The sequence below is a fragment of the Phyllobates terribilis genome, unplaced genomic scaffold (assembly GCF_046119375.1).
Source record: "Phyllobates terribilis strain yellow unplaced genomic scaffold, ASM4611937v1 Scaffold_4__5_contigs__length_816908805, whole genome shotgun sequence".
Classification (NCBI taxonomy): Eukaryota; Metazoa; Chordata; class Amphibia; order Anura; family Dendrobatidae; genus Phyllobates; species Phyllobates terribilis.
Genome location: NW_027362764.1, coordinates 405,478,697 through 405,502,144, shown reverse-complemented (window position 1 = coordinate 405,502,144; position 23,448 = coordinate 405,478,697). Strand labels below are relative to the sequence as shown.

General features: G+C 47.3%; 1 protein-coding gene across 1 annotated transcript in view; it reads right to left on the bottom strand.

Annotated features, from left to right (window-relative positions):
- Positions 1-23,448, bottom strand: part of LOC141265457 (dynein axonemal heavy chain 5-like) — a 526,560-nt gene that overhangs the window by 424,744 nt on the left and 78,368 nt on the right. The window contains exons 15-18 of the mRNA XM_073678599.1: positions 13,422-13,623; positions 12,926-13,021; positions 10,294-10,467; positions 9,336-9,425 (exon numbers count right to left, since the gene is read on the bottom strand). Coding sequence (XP_073534700.1) covers positions 9,336-9,425; positions 10,294-10,467; positions 12,926-13,021; positions 13,422-13,623 — 562 coding nt within the window. The remainder of the gene's footprint in view (positions 1-9,335; positions 9,426-10,293; positions 10,468-12,925; positions 13,022-13,421; positions 13,624-23,448) is intronic.

Genomic DNA, 23,448 nt, shown 5'->3' with positions numbered 1-23,448 from the left:
GGAGGAAGTCCAAGAGCAGCACCATGCACTCACTTCTTCTGGGTGTCAGTTTTGTCTAAAGAAAATGAGAGTAAAGTGACCGCTGACTGGCTGCAGGGCTCTCGTGACATAATTTCACGTGAGCACTGGGAGAGCAGTTGCTTACACCATTGGAATGGCGCACACGTCAGACGTGAGTATAACTGTTATTACTTTGCATGGAGGAAATAATGATTGACGAAAGTGATTGGGAAAGATTCTAGTTACTTACCGGTCATAGGCTCTGTAAACTCCCGTTACCGGTAAGTAACTAGGATCTTTTCCCCTTCTCCCATGACAGCACCACCTGAGAGATTTAGAGGGATCAGACACCAGAGGGAGGGATCATTGCTTGTAACACCTTCCTCCCAAAGGACAGATCAGTAGAAGAGGAAAGGTCAAGATATGCTTGTAAAACGTAGCGGGGGATGACCAAGTTGCCGCCTTACATATGATGTCGATGGGCACATCAGCCTTCTCAGCCCAGGAAGCAGCTACAGCTCTGGTGGAGTGGGCCTTCAGGTTCTCTCAAACTGGCAGATTGCTAGAAGAGTACGCTAAGCCAATGGTGACCCACCTAGCTATGGCCCCCCTTGTAACCTTAAACCCTTTCCTAGCCCCCTGAAATGAGATGAATAAGGCATCTCTTTTTCTCCAGGCCTTCGTCACCTCCAAATACTGGACTAATACCCTCTTAACATCTAAAGTGTGAAGCTCTTGTTCCTCAGAATCTCTAGGGTCAGGATAGAAGGAAGGGAGAGTAATTACTTATGTCCTATGGAATTTGGAGGCTACTTTTGGAAGATAGGCCGGGTCTGGTCTTCAGATTACTCTATCCATACACACCTGAGTGAACGGATGGTTAACTGAAAGCGCGTGCAGATCACTAACCCTACGAGCTGACGTCAAAGCTACCAGCATGGCTGTTTTTAAGGTGAGAATTTTCTCCGAAACTTCCTCTAAGGGCTCAAAGGGAGGCTTGGTTAGCGCTTCTAGAACCAGATTAAGGTCTCAAGTAGGCATCCTTGGAGTAGGAATGGGTCTAGATCTACTGCAAGCTTTAATGAATCTGATGATCCACCTATTCGCTGCCAAGTCGCAATTATATAGTGCCCCCAGAGCTGATACTTGTACCTTAAGGGTACTGGTGGCTAACCCCATGCTTAAGCCTTTCTGAAGGAATTCCAGGATGGCCCCAATAGGAACCCTCCCTTTGGCGGACTGACCTGAGGTAGACAGAAATTTAGCCCAAGTTCTGCCATAGATCCTAGTCGTCACCGGCTTCCTACTCGCCAGTAGAGTAGTAACTAGACCTGGAGAAAACCCCTCCAGCGTTAGTAGTGACCTTTCAAAATTCAGGCTGTCAAATGCAGGCCTGATCTTTGGGGATGGAAGACTGGGCCCTGCCTGAGGAGATCTGGGGTGTCCGGAAGAACCCATGGATCCGCTTGGGACATTCTCTTCATCCAAGTGAACCATGTTCTCTTGGGCCAAAACGGGGTGATCAATATAACCCTCGCCTCTTCTTCTCGGATCTTCCTTAGGATAGTAGGCATCAGCATTAGAGGGGGAAAGGCATAGGCCAGGGTAAAGTCCCAAGGAATTTGCAGCGCGTCCACCGCAAACGGCTTCTCCTTTGGATTCAGGGAGCAAAAGATTTTGGTTTTCCGATTGTGTTTGTTTGCAAACAGATCTATCTGATGTTGTCCCCATCGGCCGACAATCTGCTGGAATACCACTGGATTCAATTCCCATTCTCCTTGTTTCAAGATGTGTCAACTTAGAAAATTGGCTTTTACGTTCTCCTCTCCTCTTATATTCAGCGCTGAGAGTGTGAATAGATGACTCTCCGCAAAATGAAGGATCTGATCCACTACTAACATCAGAGGAAGGGATCTTGTACCCCCCTGACAATTGATGTAGACGACTGTCATTCGGTTGTCCGACATTATCCGGATGTGTTGACCCTGAAGAAGAGAACTGAACTCTACTAGCACATTTCTGACTGCCAACAGCTCCCTCATGTTGGAGGAGAGACCCTTCTCGCTGTCCAAGCAGAGGCCTTGTATTGAATGATCTCTCAGGTGAGCTCCCCAGCCTTCTGCGCTTGCGTCTGTCGTAATCGTATCTGACACCTGGAAAGACCCAGGAACCCCCAGAGATAGATTTACCGGATTCATCCACCAGTCCAGCGAGTTGATTACTAAACTTGAAAGGGATATTGTTCCATCCAGGCGACCTCTGAGCCGTTTGTCTGCTGTCAGGATCTCCTGCTGAAGACGTCAGGAAGGGAACTTTGCCCACTGAACTGCTGGGATACAAGATGTCATCATACCCAATAGAGACATTGCATTTCTCAAGGTCATGGATGGATTGCTGATTACGCGTGATATGAGGGAACTGATCTTCAGTTTCTTGTCCTCTGGCAGAAGACAAGTCTGGTTTTCCGAGTCCAAAATGAGACCCAGGAATGATTGAACCTTTTTTGGTTCTAGTCTCGATTTTTCTAAATTTAACATCCAACCCAGGCCATTTAGACTGGCCATGACTTCCGCCAGAGCCAGTGCGCAGAGTTGTTTTGATCTGCCCACCACTAAAAAATTGTCCAGGTAAGGGATGACTAGGATATCTTTCTCCCTTAGATGCGCTGTGACTTCCAGGATAATCTTTGTGAAAATCCTTGGAGCCATGGAGATGCCAAAGGGAAGAGCTGCAAACTGAAAATCCCTTATGTGCTTGCCAAACCGTAGAGCTACCCTCAGAAACTGTTGGTGTGCAGGAAAGATTGGGACGTGGTAGTAAGCATCCTTCAAATCGAGGACGCACATATAACATTCTGGAAACAACATTTTTATGGCCAATTTTATGGATTCCATATTGAATGGCCTGTAAATCAAATGGTCGTTCAGCTTCTTCAGGTTGACAATGGTTCTGAAGGAGCCATCCGGCTTCTTTATTAGGAAGAGAGTTGAGTAAAACCTACTCCCTTGCTCGGGTACTGGTGTTTCTACTAGAACCCCCTTCACAACCAGAGTGAGTACTTCCTGCTGCAGGGCCATCTGCTCCCTTAGGCCTCTGGGGGCTGAAATCCTGACGGTGTCTCTGGGAATGTTTTTGAACTCCAACTTCAGCCCCCTCCTGATTATCCCTAAAATCCAAGCACTGGATGAGATTTTTTCCCAGGCGGGAAGGAAGTGGGACAACCTTCCTCCTACCTGGGGAGGTCCGTCACTTAGGGGCTTTCTTATTCTCGGAGGATGGACTCCCGAACATGAAGCCTCTATTATTCGGCTTCCTGTCTCTCCAACCACTTTGGTCTCTGGGAAACTTGCTCCGATTATATTTCCTCTTCCGAAAGAAGCTCTTATATCGGGGAACAGATACAGTAGGAAACCCATGTTTCTTGCCCGCGGCCTTATCCAGGATGTCATCTAAGGCCTTCCAGAAAAGAAAGTCCCCTTCGCAAGGGATTGAGCAGAGTTTAGATTTTGACTGCACATCCCCTGGCCAGCTCTTGAGTCATAATGCCCTACGGGCTGCATTAGAAAGATTTGCTGACCTGGCAGCCAGCCTAACTGAATCTGCCGATGCATCTGCAAGGAATGCAGCCACCCCCTGCAAAAGAGGAAGACCCGACAGAATTTTCTCTCTAGAGACATTCCCTTTGATCTGGTCCTCTAACTGATGAAGCCAGATCATCATAGACCTGGCGGTGCAGGTGGCTGCCACTGCCGGTTTCAGAGCCCCTGCTGAGGACTCCCAGGCCTGTTTTAGAAAAGACTCCGCCTTTTTATCAAGCGGATCTTTTAGGGTCCCCAAATCCTCAAAGGGCAGTGTGGATTTTTTCGAGGACTTCGCGATGGCCACATCAATTTTAGGCGTTTTGTCCCACTTAGCTGCATCCTCCTCTTCAAAACGGTATCTCCGCTTAGAAGAAGAAGGCAGCTGGGCTTTCCTCTCAGTTTTTTTCCATTCCTTATCTATAAGAGTCTTGATCCTCTCGTTAACTGGGAATGTGCGTCTCCTCTTCTGATCTAAGTCCCCGAACATGACATCCTGAACTGTTCTGGGAGCTTTGGCATCGGCAATACCCATAGTCACTCTAATAGCCTTGACCAATCTTTCAGTATTGTCCACCGAAAAACATGGCCTACCACCTCCATCATCATCCGAAGACTCTGATGAGGACGATGAAGAGAGGTCAGAGGGGGAAGGATATTCCTTCGTGAAACGGGACTCTACTGATTCCTCTGAGTCCGAGGAAACCCGTTTCTGCTTCTTCCTCTTACGAGAAGTCAAGTTCTTTAAGGAATCCCTGACCTCAGTCTGGATTAAGGTTTTTAAATCCATAGAAAAACTAGGGGACTCCTCTGCTATAAATTTTCTGGATACCATCAGAGCAAAGGTTTTTAGCGTAGGAGCTGGGAAGGCAAACTTTACATAATGCACACACTTTATTCTTATTCTTGGAACTACTCTTTTTTGGTTCCGGAGGCGGTGGTTGCCGTTCACATGAATGCTCCCATCTGGCGGAGGTGGATTATAGAGATTTCTTCTGACCGGTTCTGCCGGCACTCGTACGACCCCCACAGCTGTGGCTCTGATGATGGGAAGACTCCCGTTGTTCCGGTTGTCTCACATTTTGCTTAAGCTGTTTACGCTGCTTAGGCGCTTGTGGCTGCTGCTGTTCCTCCTGCGGCGGTGACAGCTGCTGCCCAGGTGACTGCGGCTCCTCACTCATGATGACGGGGATGCAGACAACACCATCTTGACTGCTTCCCATCCTTTTAAAGCATAAGGGGGCTCCACCTCCTTTAGGCCCCTTCCGGCAGCAGTGTGCTCTCTCTTCCTGTCATTTAATTTTATCTTATACTCCTTCTTTTTTTTTTCATACATATATATATTTTATATTTTTCACAAAAATAAATACACATTCCTTTTTTTTTTTCCTTTTCCCCACATGCCAGCTGGCGTGCTGCGCCGCAGGATCCCTCCCGGCGCGCTTGCAGACGGGGATGTCCCTGGAAATCGCACCCCGCTCAAGCGCCTTTCCGGGAAGGCCTGCCTGCCGGCGCGCCCAGCCACGGCCACCATGCGTGCGCAGACCCGGCCGCATGACCCAGCGCACGCGGGAGAGGACCCCCGGAAGGCACTCCCCGCACGCAGACCCAGGTACCAGCAAGATGGGGCTGGGAACAGAGGACCCATCTGCTGCTTCTTCATGGCCTCCAGGCCGCATCGATCCCGGGATCCAACTCCAGATCCCACGAACAGGTAGGCGAGGTACCACCTAGAGAGGCTCCCATCAAGGACAGGAACCAAAAACTGATGCGGAAGAGAGGTACCGCCTTTTTATTCAGTAGGTTCCTGTCCTTGGTGGGCGGATACCCTCTCTCAGGTGGTGCTGTCATGGGAGAAGGGGAAAAAGTGATTGAGAAGGAGTTGTCCGGCTAGTGGACAACCCTTTTAATTTATGGGGCCACAATTTGGGAGGTTCCAACCATATCAAGGCACAAAAGCTGCATTCTACTACTTTATGGGGGCAGAAAAAGTGTACGCTACTACTGTACGGATGCCACTGTGGATGGTGCATTACTGCTGTATTTGGGTACAAAAGGGGGCCACAAAAGGGGACATAAGCATTAGTGCTATATGGGTACCACAGAGGGCAACATTTCTACTGTGAGGAGGTCACAAAATGGGGCATCACCTTTAAAATTTAATTTTATATTTTTGGGAATACTGTTATTGTAGGGGAACAAAAGGGAGGTACTGTTACTGTATAGAGTATGAGGGTGACACTATGGCACTTTTCTTCTTCGTCCAGCGTAGTCTAGAATTGGGGGAAAATGTAAGCAGGCTGTTCTAGAAGTGATAAGCCATTGATCTCTGTCTGTGTGTCTGCGGCTAAGGCCTCATTCACATGTCAGTTTTTATCATACGAGTGCTATTCGTGTTTTTCATCGTTTATTAATGGGGATATATAAGCAAGTAAAATTTAGGCTATGTGCCCACGTTGCAGAAATGAAGCAGAAAATTTCTGCTTCATTCCCGCATGTCCTCTCCCGGAAAAATGCATGCGGAATTCCGCACGCGTTTATTGCGCGTTTATCGCGCGTTTTTGACATGCGGAATTGCCTTGCGTTTTTTCATACATTGAATAAGGCAATTCCGCATGCGGAAACGCAAAATTAATGAACATGCTGCGGATTTTTGAACGCAGCATAAACGCTGCGGAAAAATACGCAGCATGGGCATAGAACTTGCGGATTCTCATTGGGGACCATGGGGTGCGGATTAACAAGCGTTTTACAAGCGTTTACGATGTGGAAAATCCGCATCAAAAACGCTTGTAATCCGCAACGTGGGCACGCAGTCTTGGGGAAAAAAATGGTGTGGCGGATTGTTTTGCCCTTGTGGTATTATTTGTTGCATTGGTCATTGTATGGTAGACTTTGTTCACTAACAATATGCCGATAATATTTGTTGTTTGGTAATTTTATGACTATTATTTAGAAGTCTTACTTTTAAAATTATCTTGTTGCTGGGTTTTCTTTGAGATTTATATATTTTATATTCAATCTGTTTTATTAAACATCAATTAAGCATTAATTATTAATCATTTTACATTTTGCAGATCAAGAAAAATATATTGTATTGTATTCAACTTTGAAGAAAATATAACAAAATAGACATAAAAAAAATGTCCAAAGTTCAAATGGTGTTACTTTTTTCAAATAACAATTCAAATGGTAGTGTATTGAACAATATAATGTTTATAAGATTACCGCCTATAAAAGGATCATATGTTGAGGCAATTTCTATATTGTATTTGAAAAGCCCATATAAGAAGAAAACTCACCTCTCCGGCGGTCCCCGGTGTCCTCCTGGGTGATGCTGTCCCGTCGGTGGCTCGCTGCACAGTGCGGGGCATGGGTTCGCGCCCTGCAGTGTGCTTCCAGGACCTGCGGTGACGTCACTGATCACCTGATGGTCACGCGGCCATCAGGCGATCAGTGACGTCACCGATCAGCTGATGATCACGTGACCATCTGCTGATTATCAGCTTTAGCAATCAGCTGATCGGTCTCATGACTGATCAGCTGATTGCTGAAGCCGGTTATCAGCTAATCGGTCTCATGACCGATCGGCTGATGCTGAGCGTGGGAAGATTCACAAGAATTTTCCCACGCTCTCTATCTCACCGGGGCTCATCAGCTGATCTTCAGCTGATGAACCCCAGTGACTACCTGTAGCACTGTATACTGACAGGTCTTGATTTTACACCCCTGTCAGTATACAGTGCTGTATTCTACAGCTGTGGCATCAGTGATGGCTGATGTCACAGCTGTAGAAATTATCCGGATCGTCGTGGGACCTTGGCGTACGTGGATTATGTCATTGACGGCGGACAGGTGAGGAATATTGTTGTTTGTTATGTTACTTTTTTTTCAGGAGATCGAGGGCTTCGCGGAGGCGGGTAATAAAAAAAATTGTAGAACCGTGTCTGTTTTATTTCATTAAAATTCTTTATTCTCGCCGTGTCTTTTATTGAAAATGCGTAACCATTTTACTACGCGGTTAGTAATGGGGGAGTCTTATAGACGCCCTCCATTACTAACCTGGGCTTCACGTCAGCCGCCAATACAAGGCTGACGTGAACCCCAACCCCATTACCCCCTGCCACAACTACAGAGCAGTGTGGAAGAGCGAGGCTAAGCGCCAGATTTGGCGCATCTTATGGAATGTCAATTTTTTTCTGGGTCCCCTGTAATCTAGCCAGTAAAGGCTAAACAACCAGCTGTGGGCTGATATTAATAGACATGGAACATTGTTGGCTAATGGCCCCTTCTGCAGCTACTAATATCAGCCCCCAGTGGTCGACTTTCCCTCTCCTGGTTATAAAAATGACGCAGGAGCCCACGCCATTTTTTTTTTTATTTTAGGCTTTGTGCCCATAATTCAGACGTAGCACCGCTTTGGACGCAAATTTTTGCTGCATCCAAAACGTTGCATTCTATTGAACGCAGGTAAATCCACATGTGTTCACTGAACCATGCGGATTTAGCGCATTCAATACTTTCTAGTGGTCAAATTTCTGTTGTGGAGACTACCGACTCCACAAGAGAATTTGACATGCTGCGGTCCTGAAAGACGCACCGCATGTCAGTGTCCGCTGGTGATCCGCAGCCTCTAATGCACATATAGCGGACATGGGATTTCTAGAGATCCCATCCACTATGCTGTAACATCTGGACGCTGTATAAACACGCAACGTCAAACCTGCAGCGGCTCCTGATCGTGTCCACGTACCCAAACTCACCTGCAGCATGTCAATTTCTGTAGCGGACACGCTAGTCTCCGCTGCAGATTTTGACCGATTGAAGTGTCATTATATGTGGTGGATTCACATTTACTGACAACAAAAGTGCGGCGTTAGAACACCGTGTTTTGGACGCAACATAAGTACGTTGTGTCCAAAGCGCTGCTGAGTGCTGATCGAGGAGGGGGGGGAATAGGGGCTAACGAACCAGCTGTGAGATGTTAATTATAGACGGAGAAAATATTTGCCTAGTGGCACATTCCCAGGCTAAAAAAAACATCTCACAGCAGTCGCATAAATTACGTGAATAGAAATGCTAATGAAGATTGGGTGAATGGGACTAGCTGACACCCAGCTCTTTTGTTTGGTGATGTCAAGGTGTCAGTCAGACCTTTTCATGACCAAACAAAGTAAAGAGACACACAGACACAGTGTAAACACTTTATTTGAAATACAACAGACCCATTCTTTAATCATTTAAATGAACCAATATACTCGCCCCAGTTCTTATGGTAATCCAAGGGCTTAAGCAATGTCCCACCAACTTTATTTAGCTCCAAAAATCATTCATTGATGCTCAAACGCTTCAAAAATGCATGTAAAAACCGCATGCGTTTTTTTCTGGCAAGGAGAGACAAAAACGCTCAGGAAATTTCTGCTTCACATCTGCATCGTGGGCACCTAGTCTCAATCCCTTCAATGCTCAAAAAGCTAATATTGTAATATTATAACTACAAGAGATAAATTGTTAGTCAATTCATATAAAAAAAGTAATAAAATTAGGTAAAAGGTTTATATGCAAATAGTACAATATAATAAAACAAATCCAAAATACGATATTTATAAACTATTTGTACAAAATAGACTATTTTATATCTTCTATTTACATGGACACGTTTACCTAATTAGGTATTTATATAGCATGCTAGGAGAAAAGGAAAATATCGTTTTTATATTGTTAGCTTTAAGATGATGGAAATAATGGACAACTAACCTGCAAAAGCTCAGTTTTCAATTTGAGAAATCTCATTGGCTGGTCAATTTTTCTGTAGAGCTGCCGAGCCCACATAATTTTCCCTGTTATCTGCAGTAAGAATAAAGAGAAATCTTAACCAATTTGCAAATATTGTAGTAACACCTAAAACCTACATTTACTGTAGGTAAAAGACCAAATAACACATATATTTGTTTTTTATGCAAAACAACCAGTGAAACATAGGCAAAGTCCCAGAACTGTCATATTCACCCAGTAAAGTGTATGCACAATCTGGGAGCCTGGTTAAGCCATGGTTAAAGGGGTATTCTCAAGTTGTCTTTTGAGTACCTCACAGTTCTGCAGTCTCCTTACTTCCTAGTTGCTTAGGAGGGGCGGGTGTTCCTCCATGAGTGACCGTTCTCGTGAGTAGCCTTGTTCTGCTACAACATATTGACAGTCTGTCATTGTTCTGAAGGCTCCACTATTAATAATATATTTGCTATATATAGAGTGAATTTCAACAAACAAAGCTCAGAAAAGTAAGATCGTGATTAGGAGATCAGCTGCTGTGGAAACTCTCGACCTGGGGGAAAGGATGGGGTGGATTGTGATTATGCCAGAGTGATAAGCGAAGCTTGGTCAGGAGCTGAGGTTTAGAGAGATGAGCAGCTAACTGTTGTATAAAAATCAATGGGCTGGAAATCTTAGGAGTTAAATCCTCTCCTGGAATGCAGCTATTGCACATACTCAGCCAGACTCTGGTGGCAGAGCTCCTAGAAAACAAGCTGTACACTATGTAAAATAAAGGCTCTCACAGCAAGAGAATGAAAGCGTATAGAAAAAGGAAGTCAATAACAAACTTGCTTATGTTCATGCTGTCCAACTAGATAAAGCAATTTAATAACATGAAAATATCCCTTGTAGCTCATTTTTGTAAAAACTAAAAAACTGGAAAATAAGGAATGTGTATACTCACTGGTGGAACATTTCGAGGTGTTGGAGGACTATCTTTATGCTTCTGATACAGTTTCCGGACCATATCCAAGTCGCGGCTGTATCGCTGTAGAACTACCATATATTTTTCCCCAAAGTCGAGATGATCCTTTCCAATTCTTTCAAATTTCACCAACAGATTCACCATTTGATCAGTCTCAATTATTAAAGGAAAAAAAATAATACAGTGAGTACCAAACAAATAAAACTACGGTATATCACATTGTTATTCCCAATATTAGAGTTATCACATATCCAAAAGGCAGAGGTCCTGTCATAATAGAACACTGGCATGCATATGATCCACCACTTCATTGGTTCTCGATCGGATTGTATTCAGCCATCTCTGGCAGTCCCATAATGAATAAATGGAGCCGTGGCTGAGGTTTTTTATTTTTAGTGCACCCCACCCATTAATATTCTTCAGGTGTATAGAATACTGACATATAGGTCCCAGCAGGGTGAGATAGAGCTTGGCCACTCAGAGATCCAAAAGCCCCAAAAGTAGGACTTGCAGGTATTTTTAGCATATCCTGTGGTTATGTTATAAATGACCAAGATGAGAATACTCCTTTAACCCATTGGCCATTTTCCTTTTTTTTTTTTTCCTCACCTTCTTCCAAGAGCCATAACTTTTTCATTTTTCCATTAATATAGCTGTATGAGAGATTGTTTTTTGCGGGACGAGTTACACTTTTGAATGACACAATTTATTCTACCACAAAGTGTACTGAAGAACGGAAAAAGAATTCCAAGTGCATTGAAATTGAAAACAAAAGTGCAATTTCATGAGTTTTGGGGGGGGATTTTATTTACCATGTTCACTGTATGTTAAAACTGACCTGAAAGTATGATTCTCCAGGTCAGTACAAGTACGCACATACCAAACATGTATTATTAATTAGTTTGTTTTTATTTTAATTCAGAAATTTGTCGCCATTTTCCGAAAACCATAAAGTTTTCATTTTTTGTGATCGGAGCCTGGGTGAGGGCTTATTTTTTGCACCATGAACTGACGTTTTTATTGATACCATTTGGGGTAAATACAATGTTTTGATCGCCTTTTATTGCATTTTATTGCAATGTTGTGGCAGCCAAAAAAACGCAATTTTGTTTTTTTTTGTTATGTTTTATGTTTCGATTTTTTTTTTTCATTATGCCGTTTACCGACTGGATTAATTTATTTTATATTTTGATAGATCAGACTTTTACGACTGCAGCGATACCAAATATGTGCATTTTTTTTTTTTTTGTTTTATTTTTAATGAGGCTAAAGGGGGTGATTTGAACTTGTGCTTTTTTTCTTTTTTTCATTTTTTTAAACTTTTTTCCTTTTTTACTGGATTTAATAGTCCCCTTAGGGGACTTGAAGCTGCAGTCATCCGATAGCTTGTGCTACAGTAAAAAATCACAATATCCCATGAACGGTGGCCATAGGCTGGCTTTCACAGGAGGATCGTAATGACAGACACAGGGGTCTTCAGCAAACCCCCGGCTGTCATGACAACCCATCGACGATGCGAGCATGGAACGACGTCCGCCCCTGTCGCCGCATGTTAAGTGCCTCTGTCAGATTTAACAGTTTAACAGCTACGGGTGGATCTCCACTCCACCCACGGCTGTTAAAGGCACACGACAGCTGAATAAATCAGCCATCATATGTGAGGAAAGATGCAAGCTCAGCATTAAAGTTAGCAAGCCGGCATATGACGTATGTTTACGTCGTGAACGGGATAAAGAGGAACTGTCACCAGGTCATAAGTGTCCAGTCTCCATTACCTTGTGAGCAACACCCCTTTGGTAAGGACCACAATAATTAGCACTAAATAAAAAGGTATATATCTTTGGAACCATATGGCAGATTGAAAAAATAAAAAAGCGGCATATTCAGGAAAGTATGAGTAATAAAATAATCACAAAAACTGCTCACTTTTGACCTGCTTTTAAAAGGGGTCTGTCACCATGTTTTTGCCACTTAACTTTAGAGTAGCATAGAGTAGAGACCCTGAATCCTGCGATGTATCACTTACTCAACTACTTTCTGTAGTTTTGATAATCTCCTGCTGATAAAACAGTGATTTTATCACTAGAGAACTAGCTGACCTGCTGCCATGCAGTCCCCCATGGTCATGAGCTTTGCCACTGACTGGAAGCTTTCTGGCTATGCACAGTGTACATAGTGTTGTGGGCGGAGTTATGCAGAGCTCAGCATTCAGAGAGCTGCTAGATCTGCTGAACACAATGGAGTTTTTAATAAAAACTGCAACAACCAGCAAAGTTAGTGACACATCTCTGTAATCAGGATTTCTGCCCCTACCATCATGCTGCTCTCAGGTAGGATAGCAAAAACCTGTTAACTGATTCTCTGATGTCTTCACCGGTGTCATGTGTCATTTTCAATAAGTCAAACTCGATTACATACAAATCTGTGTAAAAACAGATAATTTCTTGCTTATAGAGGATCGGTTCTCATAATATGCTGCTCTACATGTATTCAAAGTGGCTGTTACTCATTGGAGAATTTGATCAAACTGTGTGCTAAGCACCTCACTATATGTGATAAGTATAGTGATTATGACTAGCATTTTCAGTGTTTTAGAATACAGTACACTTACAGTCAATGGCTTTTCAAACCAGGAATCCACAAATCCTTGAAGAGATTGGTAAAGACCTTCTATTTGATTCTTGAATTCCACATAATCCTTATCAAACTGAAAATAAAGAAAGATAAGAGTCAAGCAGAGAACTGCAGTGCACATTGTATATTGTTTTTTTAGTGAAAACGCATGAAAAGAGAAATTCCTATACACGGTGGAATTAATCATTTTAATTCTTTGCTAGCAAGTCATTCAAATCAATTTTTTAAGTAATTTCTTGGCAAACACTATTGTTTCTTGTGTCCCTTTTGAGGAGCAGAAAATTAAACTCCGAGATTCAAAAATACACCAGACAATGCAATATAGCGATAATGACGTTATGTTCACTTTGGCAGCAAATCTTAAAGGACATGATGTGACCCATTTAATGCTTCATTACTAATAACAATATTAATTATATTAGGGCAGTAGCATTTATTCTATCCAGCACTTAATTTAGCATGGTTTTACTTACTTCTTGTTTCCGATGATCAAGAACGTCGTAGGTCTTTGACTTAGTGTTGCTAACAATTGTCTGATATCGAATATTGATCTTTTCAATTCCTTCAATTCTAATATTCTGAAGATCAGCCAGACTTTCCAAGACATTGCTCATGTCTGATATTTTTTCAAGACGCTTACAGAATGTGTCCAATTTTCCAAATATATAATTTTCACTGGAATTACAGAAAAAAGTGACGATATATAGGCACATTAAAATACAATTCAGTGCAATTAGGAATTTAATCGCTTTTACAGTTCTGAAACTGTATTATTTAAATTCAATTCATTTAATACTTTTCTCCTTTGATAGCCTAGATTAGTCATTTGGACTGCAATTTAAGAAATTATAAAATTATATTTCTCTTCCTTTTTTATTTCTGAGCAATATAAGGACAAAGTTATGTTTCTGCTAATTGAAGTAATACAATACATTTGTGGAAAGCACTGCTCAAAGAGAATCTGTCACCAAGTTTATGCTGCCCCATCTGAGAATGACATAAAATAGGTGCAGAGACACTGTGTCACGCCATGTGTGGGAAAGACTTAGTGCAACACAAAGGGAAGAAGGAAAGGGAGCAGTGGAGACCTACTAGACTGGTCTAGTGTCACCTTGTCTCAACTACCGTTCCTATATTGCCTCTTCAGCAATTGCCGCACGCGTGCCTCGCCCTGTCTTTCCCTGGCGCATGGCTAAGGCTAGGGATGGGAAGAGATGAGCACTAGTCGATCTCCACTAAACTCTATAGACAACAAGAGTAGACAAACAGGGGGAGAATGCTTAGCTTTAGACAACTCCAGACAAATGCGAACTCGGCCTCAAACTCCATAGAGGACAAAGTACTGCTCTTTCTAAGCCTTCACAAGTAGAAATGAATATAGCCGGCACCTCCCTCTCAGACACACCAGGTATATACACACCCAGGCCAGGGAGCTAATTACCAGAGGGAGGTAGCCGCTAGGCCCTAGAGACAGCCCCTCATCTAAGAAGATGTCTGTAATGCCAAACGTAGAGATCTCCAGCAACCAACTGCAGGGAGACTGTCTGTCACCTCTGATACACCCGTGACATCCTGATTCTATTGCTGGGTCACTTCCTGGGTGTCCTGCTGCAGTTTTATCTGCTGCAGCTTTGCTAGTGCTTTCAATGATCAGATTCTTCTATGTAGTCTTCAATAATCATGAGACCTGCTGAACCCTTCCCCTACCACTGATTGGCAGCCTTTCTCCATATGTATAATGCAAGCAGAAAGCTGTCAATCAATGAGTTACATGGAGCTCATCATTGAGAGGACTAGTGGAGCTGCAGCAGATAAGCCATGGTTTTTATCAAAACTACTACAAGAAGCCCCATAAATGATGAAGTTGGAATCAGGGGTCTATGTCCATAATTTTTTCGCCATCAGATTGTGAAAAATAACTGACAGATTTCCTTAAAAAAAGGGTTTGGATTGTAATTTTTTATTATGGAGGCCTGCAGATAGTACCTAATGGGCTTATAACAGTAACCCATGTACTGAACTGCTCTAGCCTCATTAATTATATAGCTCCTACCAACTGGATCAGGCAGGATGGGAAGTTACAGTCATCTCTGTTGTTTAATTTTGTTTTGTTCGTTATATAGGATTAGCTTGGGTGTAGCATCTGCAGTTGGGCTGATCGTGACAAACTAAGATGGGTTTTGAACCATATTTTCCGATAATACTGAAGGGAAGCTGATGTGTATAAATGTCAGAAGATATTGGCTTAGGTGGCTTAACTGACTGAAAATAATTTTTCTCAGAATGGAAAAGGAGCGGCACTGCCCTAAAATAGTAGGTCTTCAGCTAGTTCATCCTTCCTTATTCCAACAGTGCCCTTCACGAAAGACGTGACGCACCCCTGGGCCTGCTTAGTGTAGCGTTGCGCACGCGGGAACTACCCGGAGCCGGGCCTGTTGGGGGTAGTAGTTTCGTGGCGGTGACCCGGTCCGTGCCCAGGGAGTCAAACTGTTTGGCGGTATATTAGCAGTAGATGTAGGACGCCTACGCCACCCGTTGAATGCAGCTATGGAGCTGCTGCTGCAGGGCAGACCGCTGAGGCCGGTGGTAGGATAGTGCAGCGTAGATGGTATAACCCCCAACGGGAGGGGTATGGCCTCAGGGCAGCCGACGTGGCTGATGGGGGTAGCAGGAACCACTCAGAGACGATGCGGTGTAGTTCAGGGTCTTTACTGGTGACAAAGATAGACCCTCCCGGAGTACTGGCTAGCGGTCGGGGCCTGGTCAGTCCTTGAGCAGATGGGATTCCCCTTGGCCAGGCGGAGTTGTAGGCCTCCCCAACTAATTGTACTCTTCTGGCTACCTTGCTAGAGGCGGGTAAAAGTAGCCCACGTCCCTGAGTGTACCGTGTGGTGCTCACCCGTATGGCCTGTGACTCGGGGCCTTCTAGTGGCTTCCGCTCCACGACGGCGGTGCTGGTCCCACGCGCGTGACCGTGCCTTCGGGTTTCTTGGCCAGAGGACCTGAAATCCCCTGCCGGGCGGTTTCTGCTGCTGGGTCTGGGTTAATCCCCACAGCCTCGGACTCCGGGTCCGGTGGTAACTCTTCAATCAGGGCGAGCTCTACAGCTGCCAGCCCCTGATTCCTTTTAGCACGACTTCCCCAGAGCTCCTGATCTTTCTTTCCTATGCTGCTTCTCTTCTTCTCAACTCAACTCTACTCCCTAACCCTGCCTCAGCCCCAGCTTTATATAGGGGAAGTTCTTCCCCTCCCAGGACTGGGCAGGAGGTGTGGCATGCATAGGATTCCTGACCAAGAGACCTCCCACCTGCTCTCAGACATAACATTGCTATTACTGTGGAGACCAGACCCCTGGGGTGCCACATTCCCCCCTAGTGAAAGTTAGTACTCCGGGACTAAACATACTTTTGTAAACATAACAAGGTGCAAACAATAACATTCTAATAGAGACAACACATAAGGTGGTCACGGCGTGTCCGCAACCGGGTGTAACTTTTGAGGAAAACAAGGGTGTCCATTTCACCAACACAGGGAGACGTAACCAGGTAGGGGTCTGTCCTGCCCCGAGTCCTTAACAGTCTTTCAGTCCGTCCTGGGTTACGCTCCAACTATATACACAAAGGATTCCCGGTAAATCCACCAAAGACTCCTATAAATAACTAGAAACACATAATTATACACAAGCAACAATAAACAGGTAAACATTAATAAAATAACTTGAACATTTAGATCCTCCACCGTATGGGCAGCTGGCCTCTAGTGACCCTAGTGGACCTACGGAGCTGGTTGATTGGTCCTGAGCTACAGGGTATAGGGGCTGTCAAGGGTAAACTGGGCAGCCGTCTACGGACTCTTTGGCTCACTAGGGGTATGGCAGGCTCACTATAAGCAGAGGGTTGATTCTCCTGGTCTGCTTGTGTGGGGTCTTCTGCCTCCTGGACCGGCTGTTCTTCCAGCTCCACCTGTGTCTCCGTAGGCACTTGGGATGCTGGTTGGAGGAACGTGAGGACGGGTACCACAACAGCACCATTGACTTGAGTCCAAGACCGAGGGAAGTCTCCGAGCACAGTACTAACCATATCTTCCCTTTCCTCTACGGGTCGAGGGTCTTCTTGTTCCTCTTCAGGGTTCCGTAGCTGTTCAGGACACTTCTTCAGGTGATCCCGGGATACAATGGCTGTGGTTTCCCCTCCGTCTTTACTGTTTGTACAGATCTTTGGGTTGTCGTGACTTGAGGGCAGTACGGTGTACGGGTCCTTCTCCCACTGGTCGTCCAACCTGTGGAGCCGTCTTTTCCTCTTCAAGACCTGCTCTCCGGGCACCAGGGGAACAGCGGGAGCATACTGGTTGTAAGTTTTCTCTTGTCTTTCCCTAGCTTGACAGAGACTTCGCTCCACGCTCTCCTGTACTTTCCGGTACTGCTGCTGCCTCTCTGTGTCCCAGTCTGCTTCTGGTGAAGTGTCCTCGGGTGTCAGGACTCCCATCTCCAGATCAACAGGAAGCTTACCAGGTCTTGCCCTCATTAGGTAAGCTGGGGTACAGTTGGTGGAACCTACAGGGATGTGGTTGTATAGGTCCACCAGGTCGGGCAGCTTCTCAGGCCACAGACTGCGTTCCTCCAGGGGCAATGTTTTCAGAAGATCTATCACCACCTGGTTCATTTTCTCACAAAGTCCATTAGTTTGCGGGTGATAGGGTGTTGTTCTAATCTTCCGGCAGCCATACAGGGTGCAGAACTCCTGGAAGACTTTCGCTTCAAAGGCAGGCCCCTGGTCCGTCAGCACCTGCTCCGGGTATCCATGCGGACGGCAGAAGTGCTGCTGGAAGGCTCTAGCTGCTGTGTGAGCCATTAAGTCCTTGACGGGGACGACAACCAAGAACCGGGAGTAGTGATCCACGATGGTTAACGCGTAGACGTAGCCACTTCTGCTTGGGGTCAGCTTTACATGATCCAAGGCTACCAGTTCCAACGGCTGTCTGGTGATGATGGACCGCAGGGGAGTCTTCTGGCTGGCACGGTCCCTCCTTCTTAAGTTGCATGGGCCACAGTCTCTGCACCACCTCTCGATGGTTCCTCTCATGCCTACCCAATGGAACCGCCCGCGCAGCAGAAACTCCAGCTTCTTCCATCCGAAATGCCCAGCTCCGTCGTGGTATGCCTCCATCACCATAGCTGCGTCTCTTCTTGGCACCACTACTTGCCAGATTAGTTCATGCGTCCGGGAGTTAACCATTCTGCGGCACAACTTTCCCTTATAAAGGAACAGTCGACTCTTCTCAGCCCACAGTTGCTTGGCTTCCTCCGGAGCGTCTGGGTCAAGGCGTGCATCTGGCCGAGTCAGCATCTCCTTTACCAGACGGACGGCAGGGTCACTGTCCTGCGTCTCCACCCAGTTGTAATGAGGTAAGAGGTTGAACGTAGCGGTTTGCTTACTTCTTACACGGTGGGAATACTGGATAGTCCCATGACGGTGGAACGCGGGGAGTTCAACTTCTTCCAGTTCCTCTGAATCTTCCCCTACGTCCGGTAGGTTCGGCATCCTGGACAGGGCGTCTGCGTTGGTATTGGAGCGTCCTGCCCGGTATTTGATTGTAAACTCATAGTTGGACAAGCGGGCCATCCATCTCTGCTCTAGGGCACCGAGTCTTGCAGTGTCCAGGTGTGTCAACGGGTTGTTATCCGTGTACACGGTGAACCGGGAAGCAGCAAGGTAGTGCTTAAAGCGTTCGGTGACTGCCCACACCACTGCCAGGAACTCTAGCTTAAATGAGCTGTAATTCTCAGGGTTTCTTTCGGTGGGTCGCAGTTTTCGGCTGGCGTAAGCAATTACCCGTTCCTTCCCCTGCTGGATCTGGGACAGTACGGCTCCTAGCCCGATGTTACTGGCGTCGGTGTAGAGGATAAAGGGCTGGCTATAATCAGGGTACGCCAGGATTTCATCCCCCGTGAGGGCCATCTTCAGCTGGCAGAAGGACTCTTCTTCCAGCTTCTCCCATCTGAAGGGTGGCTTCTGGTTCTTGGCCTTCCTGGACTGGCCTATCAGGAGGTCCTGCATAGGAGCTGCCTTTTTGGTGAAACCGGGAATGAACCTTCGGTAGTAGCCTACCAACCCGAGGAACTGCCTCACTTCCTTTACGCTGGAGGGGCTTGGCCATTCCTTAATTGCGGTGATCTTATCAGGGTCGGGAGCCACTCCGTCAGCACTCACCACGTGTCCCAGGTACTACACCTTTGGCTTCAGGAGGTGACACTTGGAAGGTTTCACCTTTAGGCCGTAACTTGCCAGAGCTTCAAACACTTCCGCCAGGTGCTTCAGGTGGTCCTCGTAGGTCTTGGAGTAGACGATGACATCGTCCAGGTATAACAGGACCGTCTCAAAGTTCCGGTGTCCCAGACAGCACTCCATCAATCGCTGGAAGGTTCCTGGTGCGTTGCAGAGTCCAAACGGCATGCAGGTAAACTCGCTAAGTCCCATCGGGGTGGTGAATGCGGTCTTCTCCCGATCCGCCTCTGCTACAGGAACCTGCCAGTACCCGCTAGTGAGATCCAAGGTGGAGAAGAAGTTAGCAGATTTTAAAGCAGCCAAAGACTCCTCTATTCTTGGTAAGGGGTACGCATCTTTGTGTGTGATACGGTTAATTTTCCGGTAATCTACACACATTCTCATGGTGTTGTCTTTCTTTTTGACCAAGACTAGTGGAGCTGCCCAGGGGCTACAGCTATCCCTGATTACCCCAGCCTCCTTCATGTCTCTAAGCATCCCCTTCGCGTGTTGGTAGTGTGCAGGGGGTACGGGCCGATACCTCTCTTTTATGGGAGGATGGTCTCCCGTGGGGATGTGGTGTTCGACCCCCTTGACTCGCCCGAAGTCTAACGGGTGTTTACTAAACACTCTCTCGTACTCTTGAACCACCCGGTAGACTCCCTGTTTCTGGTGGGAGGGAGTGGAGTCAGTACCCAAATGTAGTTGCTGACACCAATCCTCCATTATTTTCTCAGAGCCGTTACCTTCCTCCGGATGAGATGGAGGCAAGGGTTCCACAGACTGTATAGAATTTTGGTTGATAGTATATAATTTGGCTAGCGTAGCATACCGGGGAAGGTATACTTCCCTTTTCCCAATATTTATTATGCGAACGGGTACCCTCCCATGGCGTACATCAACTACCCCCCGTGCTGTCAAAATGGTGGGCCTACTGTCTGAGTAGACTGGTTCTACCATGGCCTGGTAATCTCTACCTCTCAGACCAATAGCTGCCCGGCACCAAATCATCATTTCACTTTTCGGGGGTATGGCAATAGGGAAAGGGTCACACATTCTTACGCTACCAATCTCACCGCCGGAGAGTTCCACTTGTTGCCGTGGCATCAGTGCCCGGATCTCTTTCTGGAGCACTCGCTGCTGGCCGGAGCTGGCGTTCTTGGCAACCTGCTGTAAAATGAAAATCACCTCTGCAAGACAATTTTCAATCACATTAGTTCCTAGAGTTATCTTTGGGTGACTCTCACGCTTGTCAATGTCCACAATGATCAGTCCCTGTGCTGCCAGTTCGACTCTACCGATTTTAATGGTCATCTCTTTGAATCCGATCTGTGGCACGGGTTGACCATTGCTGGCGATGATACTCAAGTCGTCGTCAGGGTAGCGGGTTATATCCGAGTCATTCCAGTACTGCTTGAAGAGCACGTACGGGATGGTGGTGACCTGTGACCCGGTGTCCAGTAGGGCACTCATAGGGATGCCATCCAGTACCACAGGCAAGACTGGACGTCCTCCCACATATTTGTCACGCCAGCTCGATGGGCCTGGTGATCTTTTTCCTGGGGGTTGGCCCTTTACCCCAGGTTGTGCCAGTTTAAAGGACAGTACCTTGCCATATGTCCGGGTTGATTGCAGCGGCGGCAGATGGGTTGTCCGTCCTCGTTGTATCGGTCGCTGGGTCTTCCTCTGGCCGGTGGGGTCCTCCTTGGTCGACGCCACGGGATGTCCTCCGGTCCGGATGCCAGCTGGATCTTCCCTGGAGTGGAAACCTGTAAAGACTGCACAGTTCGGGTTAGCGCAGCAACGCTTTTAGCTAGCTCTTGGACCTGATGGTGCAGGTCTGGAGCCGGGTCATTGTTCAAAGCCTGCGCATCAGCCCCCACAGGCCCTGCCGACAAGGGCGCCGCCTCCTGGTGGTAAGTGATAGCTGGGCGCCTGTGGGTCACAACGCCACCCGGTGCCGGTTCTCGGAGCACCCGGATGGCTCTGTCCTTGAACTGTGCAAAGTCCAGATGAGGATCCTGTAAGGCCATTGCCCGCAACTGGGTTCGGTGGGCATTGCAATATAGTCCCTCTATAAATTGTTCGGTCACCAGCCTGTCCTCGTTTCCCACGCCGTCAGGGTCGGTCTGCTTAATGGCTCTCAGGGCCTCTTGTAGGTTTAGTGCATAGTCCCTTATACTCTCATGTGCTCGCTGCTTGCACCCATAGAATCTAAGCTTAATCTCGGCTGAGGTGCGGGTATCAAAGGTGTCCCTCAGCCGGGTTAGTATCCCCGCGACAGTCCTCCTCCCAGGTGGCCAGGACTTTACCTCCCTTTGGGCTGCCCCGGTTAGTTGGGCCACCAGGATGCTCACTTTTTGCTCTTCTGTGAGGGGGTACACCTGGAAGAGGCTATCCAGCTTTTCTCTAAAGTCATTCAGGGTATGTGACTCCCCTGAGTATTGGGGTAGCCAGGCTGCTCCCGGGATATAGGGCATGGTAAAAGGCATGACTGCAGCAGCGCTGGCGCTGGCGGGGGTTGAGGCAGTGAAGCTCTCCTCCGTATCCGACATCTTTCTCCCCCCCTAGAGGACCGTGGCCTACCTTGCGATGATCCTCTTCCGTAGGCCGCGGCTCCGCAGTGGATCGTCAGGGTTGAGGACCTTCCGTCGCGCTCCTGTGACGTCAGCGTCTGCTGGGCTCCTTCCAGGACCTTACGCGACGTCTGGACGTGAGGCGGGCTTCAGTTCTCGCGCGCTTTCGGAGTCCACGCCCCTCTTCTTCCCGCGCGGCGTCTTCAAGATGGCGTCCAACGGCGGGAAAACTCCACGGATGGCGGTAAGAAGGCAGAAGATGGCGCCGGATGGCGGGAAAACTTTGCGGATGGCGGGAAGAAGGTAGAAGATGGCGCCGGATGGCGGGAAACCTCCACGGATGTCGGGAATCTTCACCACTGGTAAGTTTGAACAGTCTTTTTCAGGCACGCAGTACCCGGTGGTTGCGGGCACGTAATCCTGCCGACTACGCCAAAAGTTGACGCACCCCTGGGCCTGCTTAGTGTAGCGTTGCGCACGCGGGGACTACCCGGAGCCGGGCCTGTTGGGGGTAGTAGTTTCGTGGCGGTGACCCGGTCCGTGCCCAGGGAGTCAAACTGTGTGGCGGTATATTAGCAGTAGATGTAGGACGACTACGCCACCCGTTGAATGCAGCTATGGAGCTGCCGCTGCAGGGCAGACCGCTGAGGCCGGTGGTAGGATAGTGCAGCGTAGATGGTATAACCCCCAACGGGAGGGGTATGGCCTCAGGGCAGCCGACGTGGATGATGGGGGTAGCAGGAACCACTCAGAGACGATGCGGTGTAGTTCAGGGTCTTTACTGGTGACAAAGATAGACCCTCCCGGAGTACTGGCTAGCGGTCGGGGCCTGGTCAGTCCTTGAGCAGATGGGATTCCCCTTGGCCAGGCGGAGTTGTAGGCCTCCCCAACTAATTGTACTCTTCTGGCTACCTTGCTAGAGGCGGGTAAAAGTAGCCCACGTCCCTGAGTGTACCGTGTGGTGCTCACCCGTATGGCCGGTGACTCGGGGCCTTCTAGTGGCTTCCGCTCCACGACGGCGGTGCTGGTCCCACGCGCGTGACCGTGCCTTCGGGTTTCTTGGCCAGAGGACCTGAAATCCCCTGCCGGGCGGTTTCTGCTGCTGGGTCTGGGTTAATCCCCACAGCCTCGGACTCCGGGTCCGGTGGTAACTCTTCAATCAGGGCGAGCTCTACAGCTGCCAGCCCCTGATTCCTTTTAGCACGACTTCCCCAGAGCTCCTGATCTTTCTTTCCTATGCTGCTTCTCTTCTTCTCAACTCAACTCTACTCCCTAACCCTGCCTCAGCCCCAGCTTTATATAGGGGAAGTTCTTCCCCTCCCAGGACTGGGCAGGAGGTGTGGCATGCATAGGATTCCTGACCAAGAGACCTCCCACCTGCTCTCAGACATAACATTGCTATTACTGTGGAGACCAGACCCCTGGGGTGCCACAGACGCTCACCTGAATTTGCGATGCAAGTAGGCACTAGAGATGAGCGGTGTTCGACTAGAACTGTTCGCCAATCTCAAATTCGAGCTGTTTTGGGTGGTGTTCGAGTTGTTAGACGAACCCGAACAATTTGCAAAAAATTCGGCTGTTCGAGGTTATGTTCGATAACTGTTCGTGCACCAAAAGCGTGTCCTGCATGTCTGGCGCTATTTAGAGCACCAATCATGCAG